The sequence below is a fragment of the Typopeltis vanoorti genome, chromosome 3 (assembly GCF_054136105.1).
Source record: "Typopeltis vanoorti isolate ZY-2024b chromosome 3, IOZ_Tvanoo_1.0, whole genome shotgun sequence".
In the NCBI taxonomy this organism is placed as follows: domain Eukaryota; kingdom Metazoa; phylum Arthropoda; class Arachnida; order Uropygi; family Thelyphonidae; genus Typopeltis; species Typopeltis vanoorti.
In genome coordinates this window covers 97,204,281-97,217,345 of record NC_143551.1, presented here as the reverse complement: position 1 = coordinate 97,217,345, position 13,065 = coordinate 97,204,281, and the positions used below count along the sequence as shown (strand labels likewise).

Here is a 13,065-nt window from a genome sequence, read left to right as displayed (position 1 = left end):
CAACCAGCAACATATCTATCATAATGAGCTTTGAAGTCATTTACACTACCTGCACTGACAAGACACTCAAGCAATGCATTCCACTCACTAACAACTCTCCAACTAAAAAATCTACTCCTCACTCACTTCTCTGTACAACTTCCAGGGATGGCCTCTCGTTCTTCCCATCTTAACATCCACTCTTTTTATGATTTCCTTTGTATTAATCTGATAGAATCTCTTAACTAGAAGGTCTCTATCATATCTCCTCTTTCTCTCCTATCCATCAACCTCTGTAACCCACATTCTCTCAAACGCTCTCCATAATCAACATTCCATAGTCCTGATATCATTTTGATTATTCATCTTTGGACCCTCTCTAGTGTTTCCACAATGAAAACTAGGTGACCAAATCTGAGCACAAAATTTCATATGTGGTCTGACCAATGCCTTATATAGATGCACCACCACTGCCTCCTTATCCCTACATGTCAATGTACTTTTTTATTATAGCAGCAGTACAATATGCAGTCTTTGCAATATGTACTATGTGCCCTCGAAACTTCTGTCCACTGCCCACCATCACTCCAATATCCTGAATCTCATCCACTTCCTAAAGTTCAGCTCCACCAAAACAGTGTATAGCTTTATATCTATTATCCCAAAGAGTAACACCTTGCATTTATTAATATTAAAACAGCAACTCCACTCATTTATCCAAGCTAAAAGTCTATTCAAATCTTCCTGTAGAGAATTAACATCAGCACTACTCCTGATAATTCTACCTAAGCTTGCATCATCATCAAACATTTGAAGATCCCCAGTCAATCAACATGAAATATCAAACAAGTTAAAACAGTAGGGGGGGGGGCCCAAGAACAGAACCCTGAAGCATGCTACTGGTCACCTTCCTTTTCTGAGGCACAGCTCCATCATACACAGCTTGCTGGTATCGTTCAGAGAGCCAATCTATCTAACTGATACACAATCTATTCCTATTGTCTGAAGCCTGTACACCAACTTATCATGTGGAAATCTGTCAAATGATTTTGCAAAGTCCAAGAATATCACTGTATATGATTCTCCCTTATCCAACATATTCATCACCTTATCATAAAAAATAAGCAGATTGCTTAAACAAGACCTGCCCTTTGCAAACCCATGCTGACTCATAGAGAACCTCAAGTTCATCAAGCCAATCCTGTATTCTATTTCTAACCAATTTTTCCAACACCGATCACAACTGCAGATATACAGACCAGTCTATAATTGGAAACTTCTGTTCTTGAACCATGCTTGTGAAGAGGTATTATTTTGCTTTCTTTCCACATCTTAGGAACCTTACCCACCACAAAACTCATTAAATAACCAGGAAAAGGGCATGTCTAATTCTTTTGCACATTCTTTAAAAACACATGCTGATGTGTCATCCATTCCCACAGCCTTATTAACATCTAACCCGAGCAACACTTGATACACTTCCATAAGTAGAGTAGTATGTCTACCCCCTGAAGAGTCCAAGGACTCTTTGGAGGTGTTACATAATAATAATAATAATAAAATCATACTAACAACAACAATATTATTACTACAATAATATATTGTTACTGGTGAAGGGATGGTTATTATATGAAGGCTAATGGTTTGTAAAAGAATGTTGAATTAGGCAACCCAAATCTTTAGCTATTTTATACACCATGTGCCAGAAAAAGCAGGAGCTATAACTATCAAAATTAACCTTTTATTGAATCCTTTTTTAAAGATTTTTAAAAGTTATATTGTTTTTATTATGGTGCACAAACAGGAGCCTATAAGCAAATTTGATTCACTGGAAAATTCTATTTAAACAAAAGCAAATTATAAAGTGCTAAAAAAAAAGCTGTATAAAATAATGTCATTTTAAATAATGAAAATTTACTTTTATTTAAATTAAGGGTATATTAAATCCCACATTGTTTCAAAACCCGATAAGAAACTCAAAGATCGGAATCAAAGAGTTTCATGCCGAACATAGTAAACTATAAAAGTATCGGCAGATACCAGAGCAAGCCAAAGCACGTAGTACAAACTTAGCAAAGGTGCATAAATCTCTGATCACTATTCTTAGTATTTCCCATAATGTAAAACACATCTAGGAGCTGTATGATGTCATACATTATGGTGGAAGGTCACTACCCAGACCGGTTTTGCAATTTTCAGATTATATAGTCATTATTGAAAAAGATGAAGAGAAACCAAAAAGAACAGTTCTGAAGTTAAGTGAAGAAGAAGAAAAGAGATATGGATTGGTAATATACTTTGAAAAAACTGAAACAATGATATTCAAAGAGAAGAAGATGAAAATAGCAAATAAAAGTGAACAGAGACACTAGCTGGAAATAGGTTAGGAACTTCACATACTCAGGATGCAACATGACACATGATTTAGACTGTAAAATAAGAGATGATCTCAGATAACAAACACAAAAGTAAACTTACAGGAAATGGACAAGATATGGAAAAGAATCAATGAGCAATCCCACAAAGCTAGTAAGACTGAGGGAAACATGCATATTCACAAGTACTCTTTTTTTTTGTGAGACATGGGTAATGGTCAAGGACTCTGTAAAAGGACATGTTATAGAAAGATTCTATGAATTTAATAGGTGCAAAAGGTAACAAATGGAGAACTACACAGAAAAGCATATCGGCGGATACCAGAGCAAGCCAAAGCACGTAGTACAAACTAGGGCAACTCTTAGCAAAGGTGCATAAATCTCTGATCACTATTCTTAGTATTTCCCATAATGTAAAACACATCTTCTAGGAGCTGTATGATGTCATACATTATGGTGGAAGGTCACTACCCAGACCGGTTTTGCAATTTTCAGATTATATAGTCATTATTGAAAAAGATGAAGAGAAACCAAAAAGAACAGTTCTGAAGTTAAGTGAAGAAGAAGAAAAGAGATATGGATTGGTAATATACTTTGAAAAAACTGAAACAATGATATTCAAAGAGAAGAAGATGAAAATAGCAAATAAGTGAACAGAGACACTAGCTGGAAATAGGTTAGGAACTTCACATACTCAGGATGCAACATGACACATGATTTAGACTGTAAAATAAGAGATGATCTCAGATAACAAACACAAAAGTAAACTTACAGGAAATGGACAAGATATGGAAAAGAATCAATGAGCAATCCCACAAAGCTAGTAAGACTGAGGGAAACATGCATATTCACAAGTACTCTTTTTTTTTGTGAGACATGGGTAATGGTCAAGGACTCTGTAAAAGGACATGTTATAGAAAGATTCTATGAATTTAATAGGTGCAAAAGGTAACAAATGGAGAACTACACAGAAAAGCATATTGCAAAGAGAATCTAATGTGGAAAATACTTTGAAGGAAACTAAAGCTTTTTGGATATATCTTAAGGATGGATAATAGCAAAAAGATCAAAACCTTAATGCTTGGTACAATGGGTGGTATAAATAGAAGAAAACAGCCAAGGTGAGAGTAGGTAGATGATGTGAAGGAGTGGTGTGGAAAGAGTTTGCAGGATTTGGGTCTTCTGGCAATGGACAGAGAGAAATGGCAAAGAATGATGAATAAGCTTCAGAAACCAATGGACATTGACCTATAGGCACTGATGATGATGATGATATTATACCAGCTGACCTCCAGCTCACAACATGGAAGTAGGCTCATTATATTCAAACAATTCCCTGTCCCCCCCAGAAAAAAAAAGAAGATAAGAGTCTGCAATTAAACTATTGACTAATTGCTCTCATCTCAGTACTATCCAAAGTACTGAGAGACAGAGTTATTAACTAATCAGTGATTACTGATATGGATTCTACCAATAAAGATTTACAGCAGATCTTTTTGCTAATATCAACCTAACTCTGGATACAAGGCAATTAAAGGCTCCAAGAAATTTCTGCTGTTGCATTTTTCAAGCCCTTTGATAGGGTTTGACAATAAGATAGAAGAAAACTGCCAACTTATTGTCTCTTTTCCAACCCTTTGTAACTGGAGTGCCAATTTTTTCTTGGATAATCTGCCTTGTGATAGCTGAGGCTTTGCTATTTCATCTACATTCTACCTCATATATCTAAATGACTTTCTCTCAGTGATTTCAAACCTTATCTCTATTTTGCTGATGACAGTATTCACCTACTCATATGACACATCTTGCAGTTCAAACATCTCAAGCATCAAAATCATCTGCAATCAGTGACCTGAACAATGATCTAAGTACCATGCTTCAATGGGGGTGATAACAACCTAGTCACTGTCACTACTTCTAAAACATACTTTTGTCTTCTTTCTTATAAAAAAAGGCCTTAGTTCTTCTCTCCATATCTTTGATAATGTTCAAAGTAACAGTGGAGACCGTTTCTGTCTCCCTCTCTTCTTGGACTAACACTTAACCCTAACCTTTCTTGGCACAGCACATCACATCACTTCTGTAGCATCTTTAGCTTCCAAACAACTTGGCATCCTTTTTGCTCAAGATCTGTCCATCTACTAATCTGTCCACCTACTAATTCTATGCAAATCACAAATCTGCCTAATGATGGAGTACTGCTCTATCATTTGAAGTGGTGCTCAAAACCTCACTAAAAATTCTTGATACTGTTCACAAGAGGGCATCTCAGCTAAATGATGAACCTCATTCTCTCTCTCTCTCTCTCACACACACTTTTTTTTTCTCTCTCTCTCTCTCTCTTCCATTAGCCACTTTAATACAGATGGCCAGTTCTGCATTGTGTCTTTTCTAGGGCACTTTTCAGCAAAACTGGCATCCATCATGTTCTCCTCTCCATTTCAGCTAAACTTACAACAACACAAGAACAGCTGCTAAGCATCCATAGTTTAACTGCTGATGCACTGAACACTATTTCCATTGACCATACATAATTTTTAATTTTTACTTCTGTTATTTGGAACAGCCTTCTCCACAAAGTATTCCCCATTGGCTAGAATATCCAGCTCTTCAATAAGAATATCAACAGATTATTTAACCCCTGTTAAACCCTATCTACACATAACAATGTTGGAAGTTTTTTCCCCTCACCTTGGTTCGACTATAATAAACTTCGTTTAATCCTTTATCCAAGTGTAAGCAAACAAAGTTTGGGCCTGAAGTATCCTCAGGACTGAGGCAACTCATGGTAAAGGTGGACCAAGTTCTCATCACTCCTTGTCTTAGTATCTCCCATAATGCAAAGCACATCTCCTTGTGGACATGTATAATGCTATGCATTAAGGGAAGGGCCACCACTCAGACCGGTTTCGACCTTTCTTGAATGTCCAAGTACAGGTCAAACTCCAAAAACTCAGCATTGTTCTCTTCAGTAACAGGCTCACCCTGCCACTGAGAAGGACTCTCAGAACTGGTTGGCTCTACACCATGGCAGGCTCACCCTACCACCGAGCAGAGATGCTCATTTGCTAAGTTCCTCATAACAGCAACAGCTGTGCCCCAGTTAACTTCATGGGCTACAGCATTGCTATTCATACCCCCCCCCCATACACCCAGAACCTCGGTGACAGCAACAGCCGAGCCTCAGTTAAAATTCATGGGCTACAGCATTGCCATTCATCATCCAAGCTTCCATCCGGTTTCGACCTTTATGGAGTCTCGTCAGTGGGAGGCAGACCCAGAGGTGGTGATACTAAGGTGGAAGCAAAGAAGTCATATTTACCTATACGAACTGCCAAAAGGTGTCTCACCTTATTATTAAATTACTCTGGATTTCGAGAAAGATGCTGGAAGTATTTTTCCACTTGGTTAGACTATAATAAAATTTAGTTTAATCCTTTATCCAAGTGTAAGCAAACAAAGATTGCACCTGCAGTATCTTCAGAGCTTAGGCAATTCGTGGTAAAGATGGACTAAGCTCTCATAATGCAAAGCACATCTCCTTGGGGACATGTATAATGCTATGCATTAAGGGAAGGGCCACTACCAGTTTCGACTTTTATTGAGGTGTGTCCCCAGATCTAGGTGATCCCAGAGACCACTCCCTACGAGTGAACGAAGAACCATCCAACTCAATGACAGGCTCAGTAACAAGAACTTCTCAGCACTGGCTCTACCCAGTGGCAGACTCGCCCCACCACCAAACAGAGCCATAATCTCAGCAGTGGACCCACTCAGAGATGGGCAAAAACCTACCCCAAGCAGAGCCTCTCATACCTTAAGGAAAGAGACCATTTCTGCACAAAAGCAAATCAGTGAGAGTAAGATCCTGAAGTGGTGATACTAAGGTGGAAGCAATAGAGAAGTCAAATATATACTAGTTGCCAAAAGGTATCTCACCTTATTATTAAATTACTTTGGATTTAGAGAAAGATGTTGGAAGTTTTTCCTCACTTGGTTAGACTATAATAAGGAGTGATGAGAGCTTGGTCCACCTTTACCACGAGTTGCCTCAGTCCTGAAGATACTTCAGGCGCAAATTTTGTTTGCTTACACTTGGATAAAGGATTAAACTAAATTTATTATAGTCTAACCAAGTGGAAAAAAAATTCCAACATCTTTCTCTAAATGCAGAGTAATTTAATAATAAGGTGAGACACCTTTTGCAATTCATATAGGTAAATATGACTTCTCCATTGCTTCCACCTTGGTATTACCACCTCTGGGTCTGGCTCCCACTGACGAGACCTCAATAAAGGTCGAAACCGGTCTGGGTAGTGGCCCTTCCCTAAATGCATAGCATTATACATTCTGCAAGGAGATGTGCTTTGCATTATGGGAGATACTAAGACAAGGAGTGTTGAGAGTTTGGTCCACCTTTATCACAAATTGCCTCAGTCCTGAAGATACTTCAGGTGCAAACTTTGCTTACACTTCGATAAAAGATTAAACTAAATTTATTACACACAACAATGGTTTGCAATAGGCTTTGCAGCCTCTTGTGTGTAGGAGAGCTACAAAAAATATTCAGTTTGGACATTTTTTATAGCTCATAATCTCTTTAATCTTTTTGAATCTCTTTAATCCAGTGTAATACTAGAAATTAATTTATGTAAAGTTCATGATTAAGTTTTAGGTCTGTTTTATTCTGTTATACAGCATTATACATAGATAAGTATTATCACTATGAAGTACAAACTAAGAAAAAAAAAAAAACAAGAAATTCAAATATATAAAAATAATATAGGTTCCTTTTAGCCATGTGGAATTGACATTTTCTACCATATCACTAGACTATCAGAAGAAAAACTGTCATAGATTTGATTAGAATCAAATAAACATGCTTTTTTTCAGCTACTTCCTGAATTAGTCAATTTCTGACATAGACAAGCATGGTTTTAAACCCAGGAAACTTTGGTTTTTAATCCCACAACTCAATAAAACTGCCTGTAAAATTAATATTTTAAACAATAATATAAACCTGTTAATGTTTAGGATAAGAAATGACAACACTTGTCTAATGTATCCCTCCCTGATTCCTTTGAAACCACAAGACAGCCTTGGAAATCTTTCTGTGATGTTTAAAGATGGGGACTGTTGCTGACTGATGCCTCTAAATGTTGTCCTTATTCTCTTTCAGGAATAAAAGACATTAGAAATTTTATTTACTTTTTAAATAATATATTAATCATAAAACTTTCTATACAATTTATGATGTATAAAACAATCGTACCAAAGAGTTTGGAATTTAGTTTGTCATTTGATATCATTTAATCTGGTAAAGAGTATGGCAGAGAATAAGAAAGAAAGGAGTGTGAAGGAAGAGAAAGCAAAGTATGAAAGAGTAAAAGAGGGGAGGAAAGAGTTTTGTACAGTGATTCTATGATAACAGGAGTGCTTAAGGACAATGGGCTAAATAAATAAAGAAATATATCTATATAAATGATAGAGAGAGAGAGAGAGAGAGAGATCCCAAGACTTATGACATGACAGTGATGGTGTATGTGTGGACAAATAGAAAGAAAATATGATGGCAAATGGAAAGCATAAAATATATATTATTTTTCATTATGGTGAATTTAAATGTCCAAATATTTGAAAACCTTTTTTCAAATATTTTGGGGTCTCAGTCTTACAAAACAAAAGTATTTGATATTGTAATATAAGTAAACTCTGATTTTCTCCATTTGCATGCTATTTCTAGTTTTTACCTTAGATTTGTTGTATCTAGATCTTTTGTCTGTGCCAGTCTGTATCCATCTCCACCAAAATAAAGTGAATTGCCTAAAGAGAGATTTCCACAACCACTACCAAGGTTACCACCAAATACATTCTTCCAAAAGTTACTGAAATCATTGCTTTCATCAAATCTATCAATCATACTAGTAGGATTTGGACTGGCTGGCGTGCAAGATGAACCTGAAAAATATTATTTTAATTCAAAATTTGATAATTCTGTTTGAAAATGTTAAGTAAATACTTATAACAAACATTCTTTGTCATATATTCATGATCAAATATATTATTTGCTATTTTTTTTTTTGATGTTAAAGTATATTCCATTTGTAATAACAGTTGCATACATTTTGGACTATTTAAATTAAGCATCCCTAAAGAAACTGTAGCCTACTGAATCAGTATCAAGTTATTCTTAACAGTTTAGGAAATCAGCATCAAAATACTTAACAGAGATGGTAAAATAGAGACAATGCACAAATGGCTAATCCAGTAGCTCAGTTGGTTAAAGCTATTACTTATTTACTCAAAACAGTGTCAGTTGTAATCCTGTGTAAGGCATGGATGTTTGTCAAAACCTTTCTGTGGACAAGCCTGTATAATTCTTTGAGTTAATGAGGATTTTTTATTTAATATGTAAAGAAAAGAAGGTCAAAACTAAAACTAAACGAAATATAGTGTGGAATCATAAACACTGATCAGACCTCAGACCTCAATTTCAGCAACAAAACCAATGATTTATGCGAAAAAAAAAAAAAAAAAAGCAAACATAAGGGACTGTAATGATTTTTAATGCTAGTGCAGTTCAAAAGCAGGTCCAGAGCTAAACTTTTTTTTGGCACCTGAGGCATATAAAACACCTCAGAATGACAAAATGCTTAATAAAACACCTCTTTAAGAATACTGACATTTTATAAGTGGCTCAGTGAGGAGGTCATCTCTTTGCCTCACCTACTGTGCCATTTCTGATTGAAAGGTAGAAAACAGTTTGATTCCAAAATAGTTGCCACTATAAGCATGTATACTGCACACTACTGAAGAAGCATATAATAAATAAAATAGCTATAATGTATCTCATTATAAAGGAAATAATTTTTCTCCATTCTTTTAGTGTTATATAGTGATCAGCATTCATTTCAGTAAAATTAAGGAGACTGCAAACGTGTTAGGAATAATTATTTTAATTTCCTGACGTTTCAACTTTCATATTTGTTTGTGAAAATACTAGTGGTGGTGGTGATGGAGAGTAGATGGTGTTGGGTGTAGTTGATGCAGTTCGCTGTAGTTGGTGGATGAGTGAGTGGTGGACACGGACAGTTATAGAGCGGATGCCCTTCCTCGATGAATCTTTGGACTCCTTGGAGGTATCACGTAATAATAATAATAATAATAATAATAATATTAAGGTCATCATCTGGAGTATACACGCACGCGCGCGCACGCACACACACACACACACACACACACACACACACACACACACACACACACACACACACACACACACACACACACACACAAAGACTAGCTATATTACTTTCAAACAGTATGCCAAAGTGATGATAATTTGATCAACCATCATTCTACTGGCCTGACCTCTAGTGAAAAAAAAAAGAAGAAAAAAAAACTACGTCAAAGCTATATTCTATTTATAACATCATCAGAGAACAAAAACACAACACTTTTAAAACAAAATCAAAGGCATCACACTAGAAAAAAGTGATTTATTAGTCAGTTTTGACGTCTGCCATTTTCACAAATGTCCCAATCAATGACACAATTCTTCTTTTATAAGACAAATTCCCACCTGATATCAGAGCACTCTTTGCCTATGTACTATGTTCTGGCTTTTTACCTGCAAAAAGAAGATACAGCCATGGGCTCACCATTAACCCACTCCCATTTGCTAATTTTTATATGGAGGCTTTTGAGCAATGTACTCTAGATTCCTATATTTTAAAACCCAGATTCTGACTTAGATATGTTGACAATGTTTTCATTATTTGGTCCCATAGCCACCAGACATTAGACACTTTCCTTGGCCACCTAAACAAACAACACAAACAATTCATAATTGAAATTGAAAGTTAGAATACACTTTCTTTTCTAGATAGACTTGCCACACGTCTTCCTTCTATCAGTGTTTCCTTCACTATTTACTGTAAGCCTACACATAAACATAAACAATATATGTACACAAACTGTTCACTGTTTACCGGAAACCTACACATATTGGCCAATATATACACATAAACTCCTACTACCACCCAACACAAAAACTAGGTGTCATTAACACACTAAAAAACAGGCTTTGAAGATTTGCTCCGGTGAACAAGCACTTAAACATGAATTAAGTTATCAGCAGTACCTTCTTGAAAAATGGATAAAGCAAAAATACTATCAACAAAATTCTTCATAAGACTCCACTTAAAAAAAAAATAAACTATATTATAATAAACTAATATAACTAAGATAACTAATTAAAAAGATGAGGGACCTTTAATATCTTTATTATATATTCTTTTAGTTTCTTTAATTTTTATTTATTTTTTTTTACATATTCTGGACCCTGCAATAGAAATCAAATCAAAACTTTTTCAGCCCCTCAGTTTCCAATGTTCTAGATTTGAATCCACAGCCAGTTGATTGCAGAGTGAAAATGCTAACCACTCAGTCAGCCTGACTGGCAATCTGTCCATCCATCAGCCACCTTCTCATCCATTTGCTCCAATTTATATAACAGAGTTCCTGGTGGTATGAGGTCAAATGCCTTTGCAAAGCACTCAGTTACTCACCTAAAAGGTAACTGAGGCATAGTTTACCTTTTAAAACACCATGCAGTCCACATACAGTATCACATTCTATTCACCCATTCCTGAATTTTTCCCTTAACAAACTTCTCCAATACCTTCACCACCATATCTAAATGCTGTTCAGTCTATAATATGCTACCACTGTCTTGAAGCCTACTTTATACAACAGAACTATTTCCTCCTTCTTTGGGATCCATTCTCATAATATGTGAGAGGATATCTCATATAGTCCTGCAGCTGTATGTTCTCATAAAGATTCTGTAATATGCTACATATATCTAGTTCATTTACTTCTATTTGCACATTAGCTCCTGTTATTGCAATACAATTGGGTTGACAACAATCGTATTATCTTTGATGGACAGCATGGATTTGCTAAAGGGAGGTCATGTTTTAGTAATATACTTACTTATTACAATAAGGTAATGGTTTCCTTGGACAGAGGAGAGGGATACACAGTGGTATACTTATTTTTCGCAAAGGCTTTTGATAGATTAATGCATGATAAGTTGATAGAAAAACTAGAGTGGATGGGGGTTGGATATTAGATTAATGTATTGGATCGGAGACTGGCTATCTGATAGGCATCAGCAAGATGTGTATAGGGGAGCAATATCCCAGAAGAGGAATATCATTAGTGGTTTGCCTCAGAGGTTTGTTTTAGGACCATTGCCATGTAGAATTTATGCTTGGTGAGGATATATTGTTGGAGGTGGAGGAAATAAGAGATATTGGAGTGATAGTCGATAAGGATCTGAAATTTAGAGGACATCACAAAGAATTCTAGGAATGATGCAGAGGACATTGACTTGTAGAAGTAAGGAGATTCTTGTTCCATTGTATAAGGCTCTGATTAGGCCATACATGGACTACTGTGCCCAAATTTGGTCACCTAGTTTTCAGAAGGATGAAAAGATGTTGGAAAGGGTCCAGAGGCAACTGACTAAGTTTCTGATCTTTGGAATGCCAAATATGAGGAAAGGTTGAGAAGATGCAATTTACAGATTCTAGTGGATAGGAGGAAGAGGGGATGATATGATAGAGACCTACAATTTAGTAAGGGGTTGTTATAGGATCAATGTTGGAGTGGTTTTAAGTGGGAGATCAGAGGAGAACCAGAGGTCATCCCTGGAAGCTGTATAAGGAAGGTGTGTGAAGGGGAGTGAGAAGTAGGATTTTTTGCATGCAGAATTGTGAATGATTCGGATGCCTTGCCTGAGAGTGTGGTTTCTGCAGAGAATTTGAGTGCATTTAAGGTGTGGTATGATGAGCTGTGTGTATGACATAAGGACCTTCTAGATGAGTCTTTGACTTCTTGGGGGTCTGGGGATGATGATGATAATAATAATAATAATAATATGTACCACCAGTCAAATTTTATTTATATGATATCTTGTTTTGACTGTATAAATTATGTGAATAAAATAATAATAATATCACAACCACCTAGATGACACATCTTCACAAAGTGATCAGTCAACTATTTCATCTACTTCTGTCACCTTCCTACCATTAGCATTTATCAAAATTATTCTATCATAGCTATTCCTTCTTTTACTGCCACACTTGCGAAAAAATTTCTAGGATTTTTTTTTGGTTCACTTGGCTACTTACTCTGATTTTAGTTTCCATATTATGCTGGTCATCTGCTTGTGCTTTGCAATGTTCTTGAGCCTGCCAATCATCTTTCTCCTTATACACCATCCACAACATTTTTTGTATTGGCTACTCCTTAATGATGCAACTTATCAATTTAATTCTCACTTGATTATTTCTTCTGACTCTATATATGAAGTCTGATACTGTTTTCTTTAAACATCCTTTGTCCATTTGATTTGCACTACTATAACCCTTCCCATTTTATATGTGATGTTTCAAGCAGTGTAATAAATATGTTGTAATTACCAGCTGTGTAATGATAACTATATACCCTTTTTTAATTGAAAATTCCACACTTTTAGCTATCTTCAATATCAAGACTGCATGACTGCTTTCACAATTAGTGGCAATGTGGCCACCTTTTTTGTATGCTAATCATTATCATCATCATGATCAATTTTCTCATATGTACCCTCCAGAAGTGTTCAGGCTACTATGATAGCACTACATAAAGTTTATATTAT

The 13,065-nt window shown here is 35.9% G+C and overlaps 1 protein-coding gene across 1 annotated transcript in view; it reads right to left on the bottom strand.

The window, feature by feature from the left end:
* The window catches only part of LOC150108407 (reelin-like), a 920,570-nt gene that overhangs the window by 435,715 nt on the left and 471,790 nt on the right, over window positions 1–13,065 (bottom strand). Inside the window, exon 29 of the mRNA XM_090390755.1 lies at window positions 8,105–8,312. Coding sequence (XP_090246881.1) covers window positions 8,105–8,312 — 208 coding nt within the window. The remainder of the gene's footprint in view (window positions 1–8,104; window positions 8,313–13,065) is intronic.